Below are 23,106 nucleotides of genomic sequence, written 5' to 3' on the forward strand. Positions count from 1 at the left end.
CTTGCTCGGCCCGGGCCGCTCGGGTGTAGACGCGGCCGCCGGTGGGGAGAAGGGGATGAGGCCCCGGCTGGGCCCAGGAAGGTCGTCGCGCGTAATGGCTGCCCTGGTCATCGCCAGGCCCCACTCTCGGGCACCGAACACTGGGCTTCGAACGAGGGGCAAGTAGATTAAAGACACTGCAAGGCCTCCGTTGCCGCAGCGAATAGCCGCAGGGACGCCCTGGGCGGTCGCGTTTGCCGAGGGAGCGGTGGTGGGTGGCTTTGCGGGGCTCCCCCGTGCCCCCGCCGTTTCAGCCCATCGCACGCGAGCGTTGGCCCCGCGAGCCCGGCAGGTGTGGCCGTGGTAATGCCAGGGTGCCGGCTGGGAAGCCAGGGTTCAAGCCGAAGGCCCCCCGGGCGCGGAGATTCAAGTCTTCCTAAGGTCGGCTGAACACAAAAGTTACTTGAAGAGACCATGTTCATTTCTGCTGTTCCTGTTTTTGTAATAAAAATTGTACATCTGGAGAAAAACTATGTGACGCCACTTCTTAATATCTGTGTGACTCTGTCCAGATCCTGGGCCTTTTGAGCCTGTTTTCTCGCCCGGACCGGGGATAATTGCCTTGTCGTTGTTCTTGGAAACAAGAGAAGCTGCGTGTATGCCTCAGTGTTGTAGATTGTGCCAACGTTTCCTCCAGACACGTTTGCCTTTGGCGCTTCGGATACACAAGTACCAGACAGTACAAGCACATCAGTTACCACTTGATTTACAAAGTAAAAATTGTTTTGATTTTTACACTAGGAAGAAAATAGTTAAACTGAGAGGACCAGAAGTGGAATGTTTTGTGTTTCACAGTACAGCTAAATTTGAAAGTGAATTTCAGCACAGCCACTTAGGAAGAATGTAACATTACTTAGTGAAGTTGAAAATGATCCAATATTTCACTTAAGCTTTGTACTAACAGGTTCTGAAGCCTAGAGAAAGCCACATGTTGCTGTGTACCATAGCATTGTTCTTAATATTGGAAACAGCCCAGATGTCTGGGGAAATTGTGGATATTTGCACAGTACACTACACTACAGACGTGAAAAAGAAAAAAACTTGCATCAACCTGGGTGACTCCTCATACCCGCAGTAAAGAAGCAGGTCGTGGAAGGGGAGCCCCTGCAAGGGTGGGTACAGCTGCGCGAGGGTGCGAGCAGCGAGGGAATGGCCCGAGTCCAGGTAGTTCCTCATGTTGAGCGTTGACTTTAGAAATAGGCTCTTGTGGTCTTTTAGGGTACTGGTAACCTTGCAATTCTTTTTAACCGGTGTTTGGTTTCATGTTTCCTTACACCATAATCTATGCTTTAATAATAAACATGTTTGAAAGAAGGACACCAATTGCGCCTCCATATTTGAATTTCAGGTGACCTTTTTTTTATAAAACCTTGCTTTCAAACAAGATGAGATTATAAGATTTGTATCCCCTTTCTATCTTTACCATGGAATTTCTTTATAATTTAAATTTCTGTTTTGCTCTCAAATGAAGGTTAGAGCAGAAATTACTTTTTTTAAATAGGGAATGAGTGAGGTTAGTGTATACACATACAGATGTGTGTGTTTAAACTAGCATGGTTTTACATGATAATGTATACATCTTCAAAGCTGAATTTATTGCAAAGCAAAAAAAAAAGTTAAATGGTGGCTCAAAGGGCTAAAAACAACCTGTAAAAGGCTCCTGGAGATTAAAATCAGCATTGATTACCATTGTGGATGGTGGCTTATTTTAAAAGATAGTATGTCTTGGGTAAACAGCAAAGGCAATGAGGAGGGAGAAAGGCAAGATGGCTATCAAATAGGAAAGCACTCACTACTTGGAATAAACTTTAGCAGGAACTTGACTTTTCATGAGTTACATTTCCTCTGGATCCTTAGTTTAAGGTAGAGTACTGTGGTTAGAAATGTTTTAGTTGGTTGATTTGCAAATGAGACAGGAAGTAGTCTGACTTGAAAGTCTTCCACGTGGAGCCTTGAGCTTAGGGACTTCTGGAAGGCTCTCACTGTTTGGTTATGAGGATGCTGTCCCTGCAGTGAAGCCTGAAGTCTTACTGGGTCAGTGGGAGTGAGTGGGGTTGTCGATTCCGCTTACTGAGTATATATACCTAGTGTTGGAAACCATATTCCCTACCAGCTAATCTTTATATTTGTGTTTAGAGAAATGTCTGACCTGAGTTCTAAGAAGACAATGTCAGGCAGTTGAAGCCCTTTAAAATTGTTAGTCAGCTGTTGCCTGTCAATTAAAAGTAGAACCATTCCTAAGGTGATGGTTTGAGTGGGGGGTGAAGTGAAAAGGGAAATTAGATTCACTGTGTTTATAAGGAGTAAGGAAATGGGAAGAAAACATTGTATACCAACAGCTCCCACACTTCAGCAGGTGCAGAAGTGGGTTGGGGTTCTGGGAAAGGAAGAATGCTCCAAGTTGAGCTGGTTACCAGAGTTATAATCCAGTTGCCGTTGACTTGTGAATCTTGTAAGGACTGATTTTAAGTGAGCTGGGTTTGTAAATAGGGAGACTTATCAATGGTTTCTGTAGCAAAGTTGTGGTTTGGGGACAAGAAGCTGTAAGGTATAAATGGAGATAAAGAAGTCTTTGTTTTGGCTACTCAGGAGGGTACACTAAAAGTGACGGCTGACCCACCAGCTTTTCAGGGGTCCTAATGGTTTTTCTTAGACAGTGAAGGTGGTCAGGGGCTGAAGACGCTGTTTGAAGGGTGAGGCAACTTGCTGGAAGTTACTTTTCTCCCTGTCCAAAATCCTGCGCTTAATTTAAGCTTAAACTGATGTCTTCCCTTATCTGTCTGTCTCAGTATTATACAAGAGTCAGAGACTTGTTTTCATTCATCTAAGTATCTTTTGCAGGACTTAAAACTTGGTACATAGCTGATAACCAGTAACTGTTGGTTGAATGAGTACAATTATGCTAATTTGACAGTGCTTTTCTATGTTGGATACTATCTTTAAGATGACTCTAGTCCTTTCATCTGAAATGGATGGTGGTAGTATTTCAGCTTTTTATAAGAAGCCTGAGAAGCAGAGAAGTCAAATAATTTACTCACAACCACTGCGACAGACGCAGAATTGAATTAAAACCTTTTCTGATTGAATTGTGGTTCTAGACTCTGGTTGTGACTCCTCTGATTTGTACCTGTAACAGAATTGCTGGGTAGCAAAGGAAGTTTTATGAACATGTTCATCCCTTCAAATAAGAACTGAAATATGAAAGAGGCTGGTAGTCTTAAGATGCCCAAGTTTTTCAAGGTTTTTATGGTATGTGGGATAGTGTTTTAAAAATAACTAATAAGGTGGTGGGTGCAGAGGGTTAAAGTGCAGCACAGGTGTGTGAAACAGACCTCTCCAGCCCCGCCTGCTGCTCCCCTCAGCAGTGTATTTCAGTGGGTCTACCTGTCCTTCCCACAATGTCTCTGGTGAATCCTCTCATCCCCCACATCTCTGGCCTGTACCCCAGCTCTTGTATGCATAAATAAATCTTTTTTAAAAATAATAAACTAAAACTTCAATGTTTCTAGGTTTGGAGCAAGAGGAGGTGGCGGCGGCCTTCCCCCAAAGAAGTTTGGTAACCCTGGGGAGCGTTTGCGTAAAAAGAAGTGGGATTTGAGTGAGCTTCCCAAATTCGAGAAGAATTTTTATGTGGAACATCCAGAAGTGGCCAGGTTGACTCCAGTAAGTTTGGGAAGTTTTATTTACCTTTTTTCAGTACACAACAGTGAGTCCAGTAGACATGTTACATGTTTTATTCTGGTGGAACTTCAGTCTTACCAGGACTACTGATACCCATAAGAGCATCATGTAGATACCGGTGTGGAGCGCATCTCACGGGTAGGCTCGCTTCCCGGCTCGCTTCCCAGCCCGCTTGTCACGTGATTTTAATTGGGTGTATGAGGCTGTGTCTTTTCATCTATGAAATAAGTTAGAGTCAATATATTGGCAATGATTTCTCTTGTTGGTCTTTTAAGCCTAATAACTTGTATTCGTTTTCCTCCATAGTATGAAGTTGATGAACTACGCCGGAAGAAGGAGATTACAGTGAGAGGGGGAGATGTCTGTCCTAAACCTGTGTTCGCCTTCCATCATGCTAACTTCCCGCGTGAGTGTTCTCAACTCTGTGTTGTTAATTTTTCGTTGGATGGGAAATGTGGATAACAGGTTATTTAAAGGCTTGACCCAGCCTCAGGATCTTGCCATAAAGAGGAACAGAATCCTTTCACAAAAGTCACGGTGTAATTTAAAAAAAAAAAAAAGTTCAAAGCTAGAAGTAAATATTACATAGGAGATTTTTGTAATGCTCATCTATTTTCTGAAATAGGCTTTTTTTTGAGAGTTTTTCATTTTTTATCTCCTAGGGTTTTGCTTTTTGTCTTTTAGAATAGAATGACACTACTTTCTGGCTGGATGTTATTTGAATTTGGCTAACTGTGACTCTCCCATGCCTTGCCCCATTAGCTACTTAGAGGTTTTCAGCTTTTGTGGGAAAGGGGAGGTGACCGTAGTGGCCCAGTGCGCTCAGAAAGCCGTGAATCTGGGTGCTTTTCGTTTTCAGTGAACTTGATAGTGTTTTAAAACGCTTGGCTAGCTCTTATTTTCAGTAGTGTCTGTTCTCTTGCAGAGTATGTAATGGATGTGCTAATGGATCAACACTTTACAGAACCAACTCCAATTCAGTGCCAGGGATTTCCTTTGGCCCTCAGTGGCAGGGATATGGTGGGCATTGCTCAGACTGGCTCTGGGAAGACATTGGCAGTAAGTACCCACAGGAAAGGTTCGTTAACATGTGGCAGCTTGTTTTACTATTATTTTTCAAGGTTTATTTGTATCTTATTTATATCTTATATATCTGCATATAAGAACTGGGGTGTCGGCCAGAGGCGTGGGGGTGAGGAGACTCACCAGAGACAGAGTGGGGAGCAGATTAGGCGGATCCACTGAGATGCACTGCTGAGGGGAGCAGCGGGGAGACAGGAGAGGTCTGCTGGCTGGGGATTGCACTCAGGTCACAGTGGCTAGTGATAGCTTGATGGCGCTGTGTCTTTAACCCCTGAACCACCAGGGAGGCCCTTATTTTAGTATTTTAATTAAAGAATTGTCTACGGTTCTGACAGTTCATAGAGTTGTCATCCAGACAATGTAGGTAACGCAGACTTTTTGGGTATCTGGCCGAGGTGGAAGCGCACTTGTGTTCAGACCCACGTCATGCGCTGTGTGGCAGAGAGCTGCTGTCCAGGCTTTCCCCAGCGCCAGGTACTGTCAGCACTGGTAAGGTGATGGCTTAATTTTGGTGTCAGACTGTCTGTCTTTCCTCCCCAGTATTTGCTGCCTGCAATTGTTCATATTAACCACCAGCCATACTTGGAAAGGGGAGACGGCCCGATTGTAAGTTTCACTTTATTTTGTTTGTAATTCTAGGAATAACTACTATTTAATGACTTGTGGTTTAGACCCTGCTTTACCTCCATTTTCAGATACCCTTCTCAAGCCTCCCTCATGTCTGCAAATAGCCTTATCCCCTCTTACCAGTAATTTTAAACATAGCGATTAAATGACTTACTTGAAGTCATACACCTATTAAATAACTGGGTTTGACTTGAACTAATACTACTTTAAACTACTGTGTGTGCATGCTCATATATAGGCAAATAAATTCAAGTGCAAATCTTACTGCTCAGTGATGCTGTGGGGGATACAAATGAAATAAGAGATCCATTGCCCTGTGGATCTGAGTCTGGTTTGGGATTTGTTGGACGCTCCTGATTTTTCTTTGATGAAAATTTTATTTTTAAGATTTATTTTTATTCATACATGCAAGAACTGGGGTTCAGGCCAGCGGTGTGGGGGTGAGAGGATTCACCAAAGAAAGTGGGGAGCACAACAGGCTGAGTGACTGGGATACACTGCTGTGGGGAGCATTGGGGAGACAGGAGGGGTCTGCTGTGCCCTGTGGGTCCCTCATTGGCTGGGGTTCGAACCCATGTTGCATTGGCTACTGACAGCTCGATATTGCTGAGACTTTACCCCTGTGCCTCTAGGGAGACCTGGGATTTCTGTTTTTTGTGGTGATTTGTGATACTTTTGTTAATATGTGTAGAGTAGCACAGTTTTCTGATTTGGTTTTTATAATCTGTCGCAAATATTTGCAAAAAGATGAATTCTGCCTTTGTAACATGTAGTATTTCCTGTGGCTAATCGTTACTCTATTGCCTTTGCAAGTAGTTAGTGGATCAGTTCTCAGAACAAGGTTCATGAATATTGTGTTCAATACCTATTTCAGCATCTTAATTTGTTTTGGCTAGCTATTTGTATCAGCTCTGCTAATCATCATTTTTTACTAATATTGAGTCCATGGTTATGCTGCAGAAATATTTGAAAGCCACTGTTCATTTTGAGAGAGTTTAGGTAAAAATCTGTAAATCCACCTAATTATAGCACACATTAACTATATGTCAAAAGTAAACCAACAGTCTCCTGATTTTGCCTTTGATGCACTATTCCCAGCTCCACCTCATCACATCCTTTGAAACTGCCAGATTTCAAATAGAAAAATAATTAAATTTTTTTTCAGCTTGAACAAGTAATTCAAAAGTTTTTCTGTGGTTTCAGTGTCTAGTTCTAGCTCCGACCAGAGAGCTTGCCCAGCAGGTACAGCAAGTGGCTGATGATTATGGCAAATGTTCTAGATTGAAGAGTACTTGCATTTATGGAGGTGCCCCTAAAGGTCCCCAGATTCGAGACTTGGAACGAGGTAATTTTTTTTACTTACTGTACAAAAATCGTTTACTCACTTTACCTGTTTTTATGAATGAAATTTCAAAGTCGTGGATTTAATATTTTAGAAGCTTAGAAATTCTCAGGTGTGTTAAAATTCTATTTTTGGAAAGTACACCAGGCTAGAGACAAACTTTGTGGTGATTTGAGGATTGTACATAGTTGTTCTGTGTTGTGTTTTTCCACATGCTATGTTCGTACAGTTACCAAAACTTGACGGTTTTGTTTGCTGAAGCCTGGATTATGTGTAAGAGGTCTGGCTGACTAGATCTTTGGTTTTCTTTTACAGGTGTTGAAATCTGTATAGCTACCCCTGGACGCCTGATAGATTTCTTGGAGTCAGGAAAGACAAACCTTCGCCGATGTACTTACCTTGTACTGGATGAGGCTGACAGAATGCTTGATATGGGTTTTGAACCGCAGATCCGTAAAATAGTTGATCAAATCAGGGTGTGTAAAGTTGTTGATAATGCCATCTCTGTGGCCCTGCTAGTCTCATTTCCTCTTCCTAAAAGAAAGCCTTTCCCTCTGTCAGCCTGACAGGCAGACGCTGATGTGGAGTGCGACCTGGCCGAAGGAGGTGAGGCAGCTGGCAGAGGACTTCCTTCGTGATTACACCCAGATCAACGTGGGCAACCTGGAGCTGAGTGCCAACCACAACATCCTCCAGATTGTGGATGTCTGCATGGAGAGTGAGAAGGACCACAAGTAGGCATGATCTCACTCTTGACCTGGATAAGACTGATAAACCTGTCCTAGTAATCTTCCAGAAATTAAAGTGTCAGAGAAGCCACTAGTTTTTTAGGCTTTGAAGACATACAAGCACTGCTAGATTTCTATCTTTTGTATTGTTTTCAGAACAATGTGGATAAAGGCAAGGATTCTGCATTCTTGAATTGGGATCCCTGCCTTGATAATTATGCCATATAGAAATAAATGTTAAAAGAAAGCGCGTTAGATCTTTGAGGACATTCAGAATTTCAGAGCTCACTTTTACATACAGTGTGCAGAAAGGTTTCCCCTGGATGACTGTATTGGTTCTGTTTTCAGGTTGATCCAACTTATGGAGGAAATAATGGCTGAAAAGGAAAATAAAACCATCATATTTGTAGAAACGAAGAGACGCTGTGATGACCTCACTCGGAGGATGCGCAGAGATGGGTGCGTTCAGCCTGCGTCATGACTTCTGGTTGGTGGGGACTTCCTGAGTTGGTGCTAGGAATGTTAGTCTCACTGGTGCTTACTACGCATCCTGCTGTCTAAATGGGCACAGTCTTCTATTCATATAGCCTAAGCAGTCTTACACCTACATGTGATAGCGCTTTTTAAAACTTAGTTTTCCTCTTTTTTTAAAGAGTTCTAAAATGCTGTCACTTTTTTCCTGACAGTTGGCCAGCTATGTGTATCCATGGAGACAAGAGTCAACCAGAAAGAGACTGGGTGCTTAATGGTGAGTTCAGAACTGAGCAGTGTTCCGTGCTCAGTCTGAGGGGTGGGCAGACTCCTTGTAATGGGCAGATGGTAGATATTTCAGATTTGCCTGTGTGTGGTGGTTTTTGCTACTATGCAGAAGCGACCATAGTCAGTATGGTCTTACAGGACCTGTGTTCCAGCATGACCTTATCTGAAAAATACAGTATGCAAGGTTAGGCTAGAGTCACTTAGCTCTGCTTTAGTAAATTGAATGATGGGCATTTTTGACATACCTTCATTCTTGAAGGTCACTAATGGCTGGTCCCTTCCACATTTTTAGTTAAACCACCCTTTATTTAATAAGTCCTTATCTTTATAGATAAGTTCTTCAACCAAGACGTTCCTGAAGCCCTGTACTTTTGGAATTTTTATGCAAGCTTTGTCATGTGGGCCTGATCATTAATTCATCTCCAGTCCTCCCTCCCATTGATACTGGAGCTTGGGACTGAAAGTGCCGAGCTTCTAATCACGACTTGGCAGTACAGTGAAGAGCGCCCATACAGGAGCTGTCTTGAAGCCACATCTTGACTACATGTCACCATTAGAACAAGAGACATTCTTACCATCCAGGAAATTCGGAGATTAAGAATAAGTGATTCTGGTGGTGCAGGGGTTAAATCTTAGCACTATGAAGCTACAGACAGCCACTGCATCACGAGTTCACTCCCCAACCAGGGATCTGACCCATATGGCACAGCAGACCTCTCCTGTCTTGCTCACTGCTCACCTCATTGTATTTCAATCATTCGGCCTATTCTCCTCCCCACTCTGTCTCGGGTGAAGCCTCTCACTGCTGGCCCCTCCTCTGGCCTGCACCCCAGCTCTTAAAAAAAAAAAAAAAAAGAATAAATGATTCTCCTGGAACCTGTATTTACAGGGTTTTAGGAGCTCTGCCAGGAACTTGGGGACAGAGACCAGTATTCATACATACCTTAATGACTGTACACCCCGGGGGCGGGAGTCGTGTGGTTTTTCTTATTTCACTTCTCTTAAACTTACTCCCCACACATATACACACTTGGTTTTAATTGTTTCATTTGGGAGATCATTCTGGTATTAACAATTTGGGGGGGAAATTCTGGCTCATGTTAATTTTGTTACAAATTGGCACATCATTCTAATGGGACTTGATTGTCAGAGATAACCGACTTTATTATTAGAGGTGACCAATTGCCCCCCACTACGAGTAATTGTAACAAGGATTTTCCCTAGAATTACTGTTTCCTTGAAATTTAAAAGTTCTTGCATTTTTTGATACTTACCTGAAGTTTTTAACACGGTCCTACAGAGATAGCTAGGAATATTTCATTTGATCGTTTCAGAGCTTTAATTGCTGAGCCTTCATTGCAGGACTTGACTTTGAGAAAACCGCTTCTTATCTTGCAGAGTTTCGTTCTGGAAAGGCCCCCATCCTCATTGCCACAGATGTAGCCTCCCGCGGGCTAGGTTTGTATAGAGGGGCGTCTCTGTCAGTGGCATGTGTATCTTCTGGTTTAAAGACTGTCATTTCAAATTAGAGTTGTATATTCGTGTGTTTAGATAATTATTTAAAGAAAGAATACAAAGTGTGATTTTTTTTCCCCCAAAAAATTTTTTTAAACCTGGGGGTTTTTTTTTTGTTTGTTTTTTGTTTTTGTTTTTATTTTTCTTTCGTTTTCAAAGTCTCTTCCTGCTCCTAACAAACAGGCTTTGGTCTGCAGCAAGGCCTAGGCATGACTATTTAAACAGAGGGCGAGGAGACATTAAGTTAAACATCTCACCTTCTTCCTGATTTTACGCCATTTCTGGTTGGGTAGAATGAAACCGATTGAACCTAGCTACTAGAAACTAGTTTCTTCAGTTACTCTTTTCCAGTCTCTATGCTAGGTATACATGTGAGGGTCCAGTTCTATGAACGCTCACCTATAAATTTCTGGGATATGATATTACAAATACTGTGTCATTCAGCCATTAAAGGATGTGTGCCCAGTTTTATTGACTGAAGTAAAATTGTCATGGACTCTCGTGATCCCTCCTCTCATCCGTGTGAACCAACGCTCATGTGCTGTTTGCCATGTGAGAGCTAAGTGTGACGCTGATGTTCTTTTGGCGATTGCAGTCCATTGTGATGTAAGAGATTTTTGTGGTAGCTTTAGCCTATTACTGAGCTAAACAAGTGTAACTCACAACTTCTGTTAAAAGAGATGGGATTATTTCTCTCGCAAAGAAATCTCTAAATTATCGACACGTATTTAATTCTTACCCAGTAAGGTGAGAAGCACCATATTCCCTCTATAATATTTGACATAAAATTAAAAAATATTCAAACTAGAATACGAAAGGAATGGAGGCTGGTTACACACTGCACTCCTCATTCCTTCCTTCAGAGGTGGTGACCGCAGCCATGACAGAACATTGTCTCTCCCCTCGGAGGTCATGTCTGGATCTGTGCAGTTAGAACTTGGGCCTGTTGGGAGAAGAGGCTGAGGCCTGAAAGCAGTTTATATAAAAAAGCTTTCAGTGATGGTGGTTTTTAAACAGGCTTGCTATGTGCTGGTAGCTTCTTTGTGCATCTTGCCTAGACGATTAAAAATATTCGTTCCATGTCCCCTGCATTTACACACCGAATCAATTGGCTGCCATTAGAATGACTTAGACTCCTCGTCCCACCCCCACTCGTCCGAGTGAGGGAGAGGGAAGGTACCTGAGTCTGTTTCTTGTTACTCAACACCAGTGCTTGATTTGGGCCCCTTTGTTTGCTGCCTTGTAAAAATCAAACGGAGGGGGAAACCCACCAAAATGGCAGACTGCTGACCAAGGTCCTACAAGATCCTGGAAAGTGAAGGCTTCTACCTCATAGACAGGGGTGCAATTTTCAGCTGAGTCACCAGGCCTTTTTTCACTTCCTGTCCAGCGATGGCCTCTTTAATGTTCCCTTCAGGTAAGTTCTTTGATTCCCATAATTTGATAATAGTCATCCTCAGGAAACCACTATTTATTCCCTCTCCATTGGGATTTTTTTTATTTTTCCTTTTTTTCGTTTAAACTACACACTGTTAAACTAAAAGTATTGAATTTATTTTGTTTTGTTTTTTAACAGAAGCTTTGATATCAGCTGCAGATCACTCAGTACATGGCTGAGGCAAATCTACATTGGCCCGAAGCAGCTCTAGATGAGCCTGTTGGCTGCTCTCAGTCCCCCCCAATTAGTGAGTGGAGATTCAGGCCATGTCGTAGGCTTGCCAGGCAGAAAGTTCTCATCCTAGGCAGCTGACCTAAAACATTAACTTTTCAATTTCTTACCCTGCTACAGCATCTTCGCTAAAGACAGCAAGATCATATTGTGGCAGTGCCAAATAGCACCAGGCAGGCCTGACTGGAGAAAACCAGATTCTGCGCTTGCTCCTAGGTGCCCTCAGCCCGCTCTGTGTGCGCACACACAGGACACCTTTCTAGTGCGAAGACCTTGCACCCTGTCTGCCCCCCACCCCACCCCCAGTGAGCCCTCCAGAAATACTCCCAAGTGTTAGTGTCTCAGCCGCTGACGCCAGTGCCCAGTGTTTTCTGCCAGGACAGCGCGCCTCTGCCTCCAGGGCAGTAGCTCGACTTGCTCTGCCGCCCATGCGTGTGCGTAATGGGACTGACTAAGGAGCATTCTCGAGCTCTGAAGAAGCGTCCTGGAGCATAAGGCCCCGCCCCCAGCCCAGGCCCCCCCCCATCCTGGCCCTGTACATTTTTGTTTTTCCTTTGTTGCTTCAACGACCCAAGCCTGAGACTCACGCTGCCCCCTGTGATAACTGCCTTCTCGTCTTTCTGGTGTGATTTCAGGACTTTAGGGGTCAGTAAAGACTGAGGAGCCGTTACTGTAATAAGAAACAGACATAACGCCCCTTTCTTCCCAGGCCCTTTAACAACAGCTGAATTTTTTTTTTTAATCATCTTCCCCTTTCCCCTTGAAATTGATCCAGTCTGGGCAATAGATGCAGTCTGACCCTTTGGATGTAACTTACATTTTTAACTTTTTTCTACAATCACCCCAATTATCCTTGGGGGAGGCGTTGGAGGACCTGAAATTTTTACCCGAACCCAGGTTCTCCGGCGCTTGGCAACCAAATGGGGCTACAGAGAAGCATCTAAGCCAGTTCACAGAGCGAGCGTGTGTGGGGCCTTCTCACTGCCACGGACCCTTGATGCATGCTCCCCGCGCTCCAGAGGTCCCGTGTCAGAAGGCGGAGTTTTCGAAAGGAGGCCGCCAAAAATAAAAGGCAAAGAGACGGGATCGGCTGCAGCGGTTTCCCAAAGGAGGAGGGAGTGTGCATCGGTCTGGTAACAAACAGAGAATGTTTTTTAATTATTTATATCACAAAAATCTGTGTTTTATCTAGGATATTTTCTGAATATTCTTTGTAAAATGCAGATTTTTTTTCCACAAAACATTAGGATTCTTTGTTATGGTCTTAAATTTGTTTGTTTAAGTAGGTAAAAATAAACAGTTAGCGGAAAGCATTACACTAACATTTACATATTTGAAGCTGTAGGAGGTTATTCGACCCATTTCCCAGCAGTGGGCAAAGCACTGAACGTGTGTCTCAAGGTTTCCTGGTTTTCCCACACTCTGGCTACTTACTGAATTCCCCAGGCAACAGTCTGATAATTGCAGCAAGTGCTGAGTTGAAATGACCTTGAGTGAGCAAAACATCATCTGGCAGAGCTGGGCTTGTGGCACAGTGAAATTTTAGTGTAATGTGCTATTGTGGTCATTGCGAGGGGAAAGAGCATTTGGGTTTTCTATAAAGGAAACAGGTGTGTACTTTAGCTTTGATCAGTTTCGTTAATGTAAGAACAAAGTCATTTGAAAAGCTGTTTGACTAAGTCTCCTTGAAAATGTAGTAATGATAAAGTGTGTGAAGTTTCTTTTTTCATTTTGCTCTGTGACTGGTGGAAAGGTAAGTGTGTTCTGTTACTGGTAGATTTTGCCAGGCTTCTCCCAACAGAGTAAAAGTGATTCTGACTTTGTGACTGTGGTGGTCACACTTCTCTGTGTTGCAATTCTGAAGAGGATGGAACTGGAATTTGCTACCACACCTGCCAGAATACTCCGAGGAGGCAGGTGCTTGCACGGTCAATAGGGTGCCTGAGGAGGTCCCCGCTGACTGAGATGCCACGTCGGGCTCACGTCCCCAGAATCGCTGACCCCTTTTACTCTGTTGGGACGAGTCTGTCTTTGTCGCTGTGCAGAGCGGTGACTAACTTGGTCTTCTCTCCTCTCGCTGTCACCTGCATTCGTGCTCCCACCTGTTGTGGCGTGTCTTTACCTCCTCTTTCCCGCCACGTCAACCTGCCTGCTGCCTCTCGTTGGCCTCGAAGATGTGGAGGATGTCAAGTTTGTCATCAACTACGACTATCCAAACAGCTCTGAGGATTATGTGCACCGGATTGGCCGCACGGCCCGCAGCACCAACAAGGGCACCGCCTACACCTTCTTCACCCCGGGGAACCTGAAGCAGGCCCGAGAGCTGATCAAGGTGCTGGAGGAGGCCAACCAGGCCATCAACCCCAAACTGATGCAGCTGGTGGACCACAGAGGCGGCGGCGGCGGAGGGGGTAAGGGTGGGTCCTGGAGTTTTCCAGAGACTACCGAGGTGTCTTTCTGTGTTCTTTGTGTGGTGGTGTCATCGTGTCATGGTGTTTTAAATCCTGTGAGGCTTCTACACTGCTCACTAGTGCAGCTCAGCCCCGTCCGTGCGCCGCCAGCTTCCTGACGACGGCGGGCCTCGCCCGACTGCTCCCTGGTAACACACAGCTGCCCTGCGTTTTTTGAAGCATGTGGTGCATGTTCAAAAGTAGGCTTGAATCTGGTTGCTGTGACTTCAACAGCCTTGGTGTGGGAGCATTTCCAGTTTTTCAGATGGAGAGACCAGTGGCTTACATGCTTTCTGGTAGAAACTGGCAAAGTTGCTGATCTGGACATTGGACAGTTCGAAAGCACGCAAGGGTCTAGGCTTTTTTTTTTTTTTTTTTAAGATTTATTTATTTGTACAGAACTGGGGTACATGCCAGAGAGATGCAGAGGGTGAGAGGGTTCACCAGAGACAGAGTGGGGAGCAGAACAGGCAGATGGACGAAGTACACTGCTGAGGGGAGCAGCGGGCGGGTCAGGAGAGGTCTGCCACGCCATGTGGTCCCCTCCGGGGCAGGCGGGGATCGAACTCATGCGGAAGTGGCCTTAAGTGGCCTTAAGCTTCTTAGTGCTGCGCTTTAACCCGCTGCGCCCCCAGGGAGGGCCGGGTCTAAGCTTTTTAAAGTGGCTTTACAGCTGAGGTGGGAGCCTGGGCTCAGGCCACGAGCTTGCGCTCCTGGTGATGCTGCTGGCCCTGCTTAGCTTTCCTCAGGTGGTTTTTTAACCCTGGTAAGCCGCCTAAACCTTCCCACCATCCATCATTTCTCTGTGTTTAAGACTATGTTTTTTGCCAGAGATGAAGAAAGGACCTAACAGACTGAAAAGATAAATGTCCTGTCAGTGCTTACCATTCTTTTGAATCTGCCCTGTTAAAGAATCAAATTTTTTTTGTAAAGTACTGCTTTTTAAAGGGTGGCCTAGCAGAACAGAGAGCACGAAGCTTTTGTGTCTCGAGTTTTTTTGTTTCCCTCCCCTTACCATGTTCATCGGGAGAGACTGTCACCCTGAACGCTCACGTTCTGTAGTTCAGGAGCATGGGTCAGTGACCACTTCATGGGCGTCAACCTAGAGAAACCCCTTGTTCCAGAATCACTTCGCGTGCTGAATAAAGCCTGCCTGCCTTGGGTTATGAGTCTGGCTGTGTAGACGCCTGTGCCTTCTTCCGTGGGTTAGCCACCTTTGCAGACTTGGCGGAAAGCTGCCACGCTGGGGCCATGCAGAGCCAGGCGCCCGTGGAAGGCTGGCCTCCAAGGCTGCCCGGAGCCCCGGGTCGTTCTCAGCACTGACTGCCGCCAGGCTCCCTAGGAGAGCTGTTACGTGTGCTTATGTTGGGCTCCTGTGTCTGGCATTTCAAGTCCCTTCTCGCTCCCATCAGGAGGTCGTTCTCGATACCGGACCACTTCTTCAGCAAATAATCCCAACCTGATGTATCAGGACGAGTGTGACCGGAGGCTTCGAGGAGTCAAGGATGGTGGTCGGAGAGACTCTGCAAGCTATCGGGATCGTGGTGAAACCGATAGAGCCGGCTATGCTAATGGCAGCGGCTACGGCAGCCCCAATTCCGCCTTCGGGGCGCAGGCCGGCCAGTACACCTACGGCCAGGGCACCTACGGGGCAGCCGCCTACGGCTCCAGCGGCTACACGGCCCAGGAGTACGGGGCGGGCACCTACGGGGCTGGCAGCGCTGCGGCCAGCGGCCGAAGCGCCCAGAGCTCCGGCCAGCAGTTCAGCGGGCTGGGCCGCTCTGGGCAGCAGCCGCAGCCGTTGATGTCCCAGCAGTTCGCACAGCCCCCGGGGGCCGCCGGCATGATAGGCTACCTGGGGCAGGCCGCCTACCAGTACCCGCCGCCCCCGCCGCCCCCGCCGCCCTCGCGCAAGTGAGCCGGGGGCTCTGTCTGCGCCCTTTCCGCTCTCCCCTCTTCTTTTTTCTTTTTTATTTGCCCCAACCATCGTGACTTGTCTTTCACACATTAGTTAGAATTCACTGCCAGGTTTCTTCTGCCCGCCAGCTGATCCATTCTGTCACAGATTTTGTAAAAACTGCGCATGCGCGCACACACACAGCCACCGTTGTGTGTGTGTGTGTCTGTGTGCGAGAAATACACACGTGTCTATATATAGTCGACTGGAAGAACTTTTTCCCCAACTTCTTGCATGTTGAGGATATCTGAGCTATTTTTCATCTTAAAAGAAAAGTAAGGTATTAGGCCGATGTGGGAGCCCATTTTTTCGTTGTGGTCCTGAGTTGCGGGGGGTGGGGAAGGGCGGTGGGTTGAAATCTGCAGAAGATGGCGGCATCTGTGCTTGACAGGGTTCTCCTGCTGGGTTAGAAAACTGAAGAGGGCGTTCCCATTCCATTTCCCACGATGCGCTTTCATGCTTCTCAAGCTGGAACAGTTCTCCAGGCCTGATGAGTTTTTAAGGCAGTGCTTTGCCATTGTCTTTTTGGCTGATAACCTTGTTAAATGTTTTTGACAGTTTTTTTTTTTTTTATTCTTAATTGGCTTTGTCTCCCTTACACTCTGCCTTTCCTCTTCCTAGTTACCGAAAATAACCATTTAGTGTCAGATTAGAAATTGAATTGCTGAGTCTGAGTTTTTAAAGTATCTTTTAAATTAAAAACTCCAAAGTTCATTGCAAAGATTTAATGTAGCATCTCAGCATCTGGGTGGAAACTGCCTATTTTTCTTCCCTGTATAACCAGGGAACATGAAAATGTGAAGTTCATTTTCTAGCCAGGCAGCTGCTGTGAGCAGAATCAACATAAATGCTCACTGGAAATTTCCTCTCTTAACCAGTTAAGTATATGTTCACCTGCGGTATAACCGCCTTTAATTATAGACAGTATACTCAGTGGACAAGTTTTCTTTTTGAACTCAGTATATGAGAGCTAGAATAAAAGCAGTTCTTTGCCGGCTACTCAGCTCTTTGGCCAAGTTACCTTGAATAAAGGCTCTTAAGGGTGTCTTAAGACAGAACTCTTACCTTCATCCTCCGGTCTCTGCAGTGCTTTGTAGCAGCTTCTGGGTGCGCGTCTTCCTCGGCATCCATCCTCTTGCAGTCAGCTTTTGACAGGTAGGTAGTGCTTACAGAGACAGAAGGTTAAAGCCCAGGTCCTTTTCTCTTTCCTTCATCTAAAGGTAGGTGAGCTTGCCCCCTGCGCGGCGATTCTGGCTTCCAGGCAGACTGTAGCAGGCGGCCTGGGAAAGGTCCGTCTCCTGTCGCCGTGAGAGGGCAGGGAGGTCGCAGCCCAGAGCCCGCGGCATCCTGCGCGGGGCGCCGCCTCTCTCGTGTTGCCCCCGTGTGGCTGGTTCACGAGCAGAGGCAAGGTGCCACTCGGGCTGCGGCTGAGAGTGCTTTTGGTTTGTACGCTCTAAATACCTGAGGGTTTCAGTCTTTGCATTTGAAGTTCTTCAGGGCTCTGAAAGTCTGGCTGAATGTGCCACATACAGGTAGGTTGTGAGCACGCGCAGAAATCCGTGCATGTAAAACTTTGACATCTTTCCCCCTCCTGTTTTCTTTTTTCTCACTTCCCCCTTTTTACATAAACTGAGGCTGAGGGAGGATGGTAGGTGCAGACGACTGCTCTGTGCTCTCAAACCAAAGTGTCCCCTTCCCCATCTGTCTAAGCACTGACTGCGTGTTGTAGGCATTTCTTCTGGGCAGAATTCTGGGCTTTTTGTTGCTGTTTTAAACCAGAGGGGGTGTCCTCCCTTACAGGTCTTCAGAGCTTCCCTCTGTGGGTCTCTGGGCAAGCAGGGGCTATCTGGTCTGCCACTTGCTTCCCTTTCCCCTCGGGGATGCTGTGGTCATGAAATCACAGCAGTAGCAAGCCCTGTATTTCAGAAGCTATTGTGGACTGAACACAGCTGAAATCTAGTGGTTTCCTGTGTCGCTCTCTAGAGTAGCTTCCTGCCTCCACGTCTTTCCACTCAGATTCAGGTCCGGCCTTCGCTTCAGAACTTGACGAGTCCTGTTTGATGCTAACTATTGCAGTCAGTCACGGTTGAAACTCACTTAGGGAAAGGATTCCACTCTCAGGCCGTGGGGCTGCAGCCCCGGCCCTCCCTAGCTGTTCATGTGGACTTCTCTCATCTGAAAGGTGGGTGGCTCTCGCTGGGTCAGTGCTCTCTGTCATGTCCCTGCGGGTCTCTGAACACATTCCTGTTGCATTAAGACTTGAAAGATTCGTAGATGTGTGATGAGCAGCGCAGGATGCTAAGAGCTGTGTTCCTATTCTTGGTTTGTAAATTGTCCTTTTGATACCATCTTGTTTTCTTTTGTAGGTATAAATAAAACACTGTTGACAATAAGGTGTGGATTTTTTATTGCTTAAAAACAACCTTGACTAGGCCAACGGCAGGCAGTCCCCTTCCCCTTCCGGGTCTTCCTGGGTGAGGCCCGAGGTGGGGGGTGTTGGTTAGCACCAGAAAATGGGGAAAGGAGGGCCATTGGTCGTGAGGTGGGGTGGGAGTTCTCCAAGCAACAAGCCTAGTGGGCTGTACGCCCCCAGTAAGCAGCCCTCCTGCGGTGCCCACCTAGGCCAAGGCGTGAGTGTGTGCTGGGCCAGTGCAGCCTGGCACAAGCCCAATGGCTTGAAAGGTAAGGGAGGGCAGGAAGCCCCTTTGCCTGTGGCTTCAAGGCCCATGAAAAGTGAAACAATGTTGCACCTGCCAGATAGCACCTTTGTGTCCTCTAAAACCGGTCTCTCTGGAAAAGCAAAATCCCACTGCAGTGTTGGCCTGATCCTGAGCTGCGCTGTCCCCCTGGGGCTGGGGCACGAGTCTCACCAGGCTGAGGGGCCGCTGGTCGGTCGGTGGCTCATGGGCTAAGCACCGAGGTTTCCATCGGCCTCGCGGGCAGCGCAGCGTGTGAGCCCAGCCTGGCTCACGTGCGCACCGAGCGTTCATGGGGTGTCCTGCTCACATGGGGTGGAGGCTGCGTTGAGTTGCCTGGGAGAACCTCTCCAGTGGTTTGCGCCGAGTCTGGGTGCAGGCGTAGGACATCTGGGGGTCCTCAAATCGGCATCGGGAGACTTAGCTTCTTTCCTTTGAGGACTGGAGGAAAACGGGCGTGAGTTAGTCCCAGTTCTCCTGAGGCTGCGTGGTGCCCGGCAGCCTCTAGTGTGAGGAGCACTTGGGCTGAGTGTGGGCTTGCCCAGCTTGGTTACAGGCCGTGCTCTCGGCCTCCACGCGGCGTGCCCCCCCCCCCCCGTTCCCTCGGCTCATCCTGTCCGTGTCCCTGTTCGCATGACCGACCTCGATGTGGACGGCTTGGCCTGCCCCGTAGCTGGCGGGGGCTGCTGCCCTGCCCCAGCCCCCCCCCAGCCGGCAGTGGGCTGTGCGCGGCCCCTCCCCGACTGCTCTGGCAGCGCAGCGCACACCCGGCCTGGCGGGAGGCCTGGCTGGCCTGGCTGGCTGCGGCCGAACTCAGGTTCGGCGTCCTGACCGCACGAGCCTTTCTGCCCTCCAGCAAGGCCAGCTGCTTCCTGCCTTGAGCCTGCAGAAGCCGCTCTCCCAGCAGTGTGAGCTCCAGTTTCCTGAGCAAGAAGGTCTCGTGCCCTCTGCAGTGCTTGCACAGTGCCCGGGACACGCTGTGTTGTTCATGGCCCTTCTGAAAACATCTCCTGCTCCGGAGCGTGACTTAACTCCCAGGCCAGTGCCGCAGCCCTTTCCTGGCACCTACCTTTGGTCACATACAGGTAAAAGAAGTCGCAGTAGAAGATGGTTTGTACAACCCCAGACACCACAGCGATCTGGTCGTAGAAATTCTCGGTCTGGTACCGCCTGACCCAGTTAGCCAGGTAGAGGGCCCGGTACAGCCCGAGGAAGAACAGGTAGTGCGTGGTGATGGTCTCGGCCTCGCCAGTCTTGCTGATCATGAAAAGCTGGGGCAGGATAGCCACCGACTCCAGGTAGATGGAGAAGGTCCAGAGGATCTGCGGCGGGGGAGACCATCTTTCAGTGACTTGATCCCTGGAGTAGGCTTGCTGGAGACAATCTAGTGACGTTAAAGGCTCAAGATGTTTGCCCTAGAATCACTGCACCCCTCCCAAGCTCCCCAGCACAGCATGACATTGGTCTGGAATATAAACTTTTAACCTGCCTGAGGCCTTGGGGCTGCCATCAGAATCAGAAGCGTCTTGCCTCACAGATGATCAGACCCTGGCTGGAGCCCCACTGGACCTAGGCAGCCCTCACTGCCCTCGGGGTGCTCCTGTCCCGGCCTGAAGCCCCATTGCATGGAAGCCTCTCCAGGGGCCGGAGGGAGGGAGACGGGGGGGCAGGCTGGGGTCACTTGCTCGGTGTCCCCGGCCTTACCTCCAGGGGCGTGAAGTTGTAGTTCTCAAGGAAGGAGAGGCCGATGACGGGAACCAGAAGAAACTCCAGGCGGAAAGTGTCGTTCTCACTGTCGAAGGTCTTCCGAAATTTCCCGTAGATCATATACACTGTGACGTAGGCACAGAGGAGGAACACCACCTGGAGGGCAACACGCGGGACCCAGAGTCGCCTCCGGCCTGTGCTGGGCTGCAGGCGCCCTGGAGGGCCCGTTGGGTTATCTGTCATCCCCACTAGTGTGTGTTCCGGGAGAACAGGAGACTGGGATCCTCGCTGGGCACACAGCAGGTGCTCAATTAACAGGTGTTGGGCAGACGGACAAATCAGTTCTCTGAAAGCGCAGGTCAGCAGGGCGACCTGTCACTGACCGTTTACTGTGGCAGCGACTGTCCCCATGTACTTGACAGCAAAACCCTCTGAGACACCTGCTAGAATTCTCTTCATTGTGCAGATGAGGAAAACGAGGTACATGGGTCAGAGGCCTTGCCCATGCCCGGGCCCCGGCTGCTGAGCAGTCCGGCTCCACAGCCCGAGTCCTCAAACTCTGTCTTGGGGAGCTCAGCAGGCCCCCCCGCCGTGGCTGTCCGCCCCCCTCACCTTCATTACTGTATTGTAGATGGAGATGAAGTTGGTGAACAGGTCCAGGTACCTGGTGGTGAAGACGAGAGCAAAAAGGACCTGGCTCTTCCCGGAGATGCCTGTGACCAGAAGGGACAGGGACCGTGAGGCGTGGCCCCGAGCCCAGTCAGAAAGGTGTCGGGGCGCACAAGTCACATCACCTGCTCTGGGAAAAGCCCCCCCGGCCTCACTGCAGACCCTGCGCGCTCAGACCGCCCGCTCCCGCCACGCGGCCTCCCACGCCCGGTGCTGGTGCTCTGTCTCTGTTGCTCTGGGGAAGGTGCCGGGGGGCTGGTGGGGGGCAGACGAGGCTACTCTTCTCTCTACCTGAGTCCCACTGACAGTTCTCAAACTCCATCCTTGGGGAAACAACCCTCGGACTTGACCGGGAGCGGGTTTACCAGGGAGCACGGGCAGCCCGCACGCCCATCGGGCAGGCCCGGGAACATTCCAGAGGGTGCTGGGGTCACATGCCAGCTTCCTGCCCGCACAGCAGCCTGAGCCTACACTCCCCATCTATAAAATGGCCCCACAGATGGACAGACGGACAGACAGGAGGGCTTGGCACTCTCAGGCTTGAGGGTGGCAATGGGGCCGGCTATGGTAAGGACCCAGGGCCAGTTCTGGGCTAAACCTGAGGCGGCACAAGCTCCCTGAGGCCTCGGCCCCGCTGAGGAGGCCCCAGGACTCAGCCCTGCGCCCGGCTCCTCTCCCCAGGCTCAGCCCGACAGGACCTTCACTCACACCCTCCTTAGCGCCTGGATGGTTCCACGAGCTTGAAGCAACAAATTCCCACCAAAGCAAGTCGGCCCTGAAAAGCCAGGGCCGAGGAGACGCCAGCCGGGCCCTGGCCAGAAGCCCGAGGAGACGCCGGCTCCCGGGACCCAGCGGCAGCGCAGCCTCTGTCCGGTCTGACCGGGGGAGGGGCCCCCTGAGATCCAGGGCAGCGCAGCCTCTGCCCTCGGCTGGGCGGTGGGTCACAGCAGACCCTGCTCCTCGGCGCTGCCAGGCTAGCACCCCTTCTGCTTTCGCCTCCTGAGACCCCAGCAGACCTGCGCAGATCCTACCCTGCTTCAGGTCCACTCCTGAGCGCCCTCCCCCGCCCCCACACCTTCCCCCAGCCCCATCTCTGGCCTGCCAGACAAGGCCAGTCCTCCACTGGACCACCCCCCCCCCCAGATTCCACTTCCACAGGATCATCCTCAGTGGCACTGCTCACCCCTCCCAGGCCAAGCCTTGGCCTCCGTCACCTCTGGGCTTTGCACCCTCCGGTCCCCACATAGCATGTCCCCTTCCTGGGGACACCCTGCTGGCCCGCCAGCACCCAGCCCAGAGCTGCTGCTTCCAGGAAGCCTCTGGGGTCCACGCTGCCCCCTAGCTTCCTGTGCACATCTAACTCCAGGGCAGCCCCTCCGGGCAGCAGCGCACAAAGCCCTGCAGGCCCCCACCCCTAGCAAGGCAGTCAGGGGGGCAAGCGGGGGAACCCCGCTCTCCTCCATAGGGGTCTGTTCACCTGGGCAGAGCTGTGCCCCTTCTGGCAGGTCACAGCCGCCTCTGCCAGGCTCAGGGAGCAGGAGGAAAGCTGACCCAGCTTTCTGGACTTGGGGGGTGGGGGGCGCTGAGAGGGCTCAGGGGAGAGTGGGGTTGGGGAGGGAAAAGACCCTGTGGGCTGGCACACTTCCTGTGTGCCCACCCTGGCCACCACTGCCCATGCTGGCCCTGGGCCTGAGCACACGGGGACAGCAGTGGGGCCTCGCGGGGGTGTTGGTCCAGGGGAGCCAAGGTAGAAAGGGGTGTCACCTCCCCATCCCCGTCCTCTCCCAAGCAGCGGGGCTGTGGGGGTGGGCAAGGCACAGCCCACCCTCCCTCCAGGAACCAGGGGGCCTCTTGGACCTTGTGCCTTTTGGCATTTTTTTTTAAAGCCAGTTGTGCAAAAGGTGTCAAGTCCCCCCAAGCTAGAGCTCCCACCCAGAACACCCAGCACCCCCTGCCCCATCCCTGCAGGCGCCCCTCACCCGCGCAGCTCTGGGACCTCCAGATCTTCCCCAGCAGCAGGATCATGGCCAGGAGATGGCTCAGGTCGCCCAGGATCCGGAACACGTTCATGGCGCTGCCGGCGGCCGGGCGCCCGCCAGCCAACTCCAGGAAACTTGGGGCGAAGCGGCTGCCACGTCTCCGCGGCCCTGGGTCGTGCGCTCCCGCCCGGCGCGCAGCCCCGCC

At 49.4% G+C, this 23,106-nt stretch overlaps 2 protein-coding genes across 2 annotated transcripts in view; one reads left to right on the forward strand and one right to left on the reverse strand.

Moving 5' to 3' along the window:
- DDX17 (DEAD (Asp-Glu-Ala-Asp) box helicase 17) overlaps positions 1–16,821 on the forward strand; it is a 17,508-nt gene extending 687 nt beyond the window's left edge. Inside the window, exons 2-13 of the mRNA XM_004675660.2 lie at positions 3,549–3,702; positions 4,027–4,126; positions 4,646–4,779; positions 5,344–5,409; positions 6,634–6,775; positions 7,088–7,248; positions 7,334–7,506; positions 7,849–7,959; positions 8,187–8,248; positions 9,658–9,717; positions 13,618–13,854; positions 15,306–16,821. Of these exons, the coding sequence (XP_004675717.1) occupies positions 3,549–3,702; positions 4,027–4,126; positions 4,646–4,779; positions 5,344–5,409; positions 6,634–6,775; positions 7,088–7,248; positions 7,334–7,506; positions 7,849–7,959; positions 8,187–8,248; positions 9,658–9,717; positions 13,618–13,854; positions 15,306–15,811 (1,906 nt within the window). The 3' untranslated portion in view covers positions 15,812–16,821. The remainder of the gene's footprint in view (positions 1–3,548; positions 3,703–4,026; positions 4,127–4,645; positions 4,780–5,343; positions 5,410–6,633; positions 6,776–7,087; positions 7,249–7,333; positions 7,507–7,848; positions 7,960–8,186; positions 8,249–9,657; positions 9,718–13,617; positions 13,855–15,305) is intronic.
- Positions 16,822–18,254: 1,433 nt separating this feature from the next.
- KDELR3 (KDEL (Lys-Asp-Glu-Leu) endoplasmic reticulum protein retention receptor 3) lies at positions 18,255–23,067 on the reverse strand. Its single transcript, XM_004675661.2, has 5 exons — positions 22,902–23,067; positions 20,866–20,966; positions 20,251–20,409; positions 19,616–19,868; positions 18,255–18,987 (listed from the first exon to the last, which is right to left on the reverse strand). The coding sequence occupies exons 1-5, from the start codon at positions 22,990–22,992 to the stop codon at positions 18,947–18,949; spliced, it is 645 nt and encodes a 214-aa protein (XP_004675718.1). The 5' UTR covers positions 22,993–23,067; the 3' UTR covers positions 18,255–18,946.
- Positions 23,068–23,106: the final 39 nt, after the last annotated feature.

Source organism: Condylura cristata, unplaced genomic scaffold, assembly GCF_000260355.1.
Source record: "Condylura cristata isolate star-nosed mole 26May11 unplaced genomic scaffold, ConCri1.0 scaffold00004, whole genome shotgun sequence".
Taxonomy (NCBI): domain Eukaryota; kingdom Metazoa; phylum Chordata; class Mammalia; order Eulipotyphla; family Talpidae; genus Condylura; species Condylura cristata.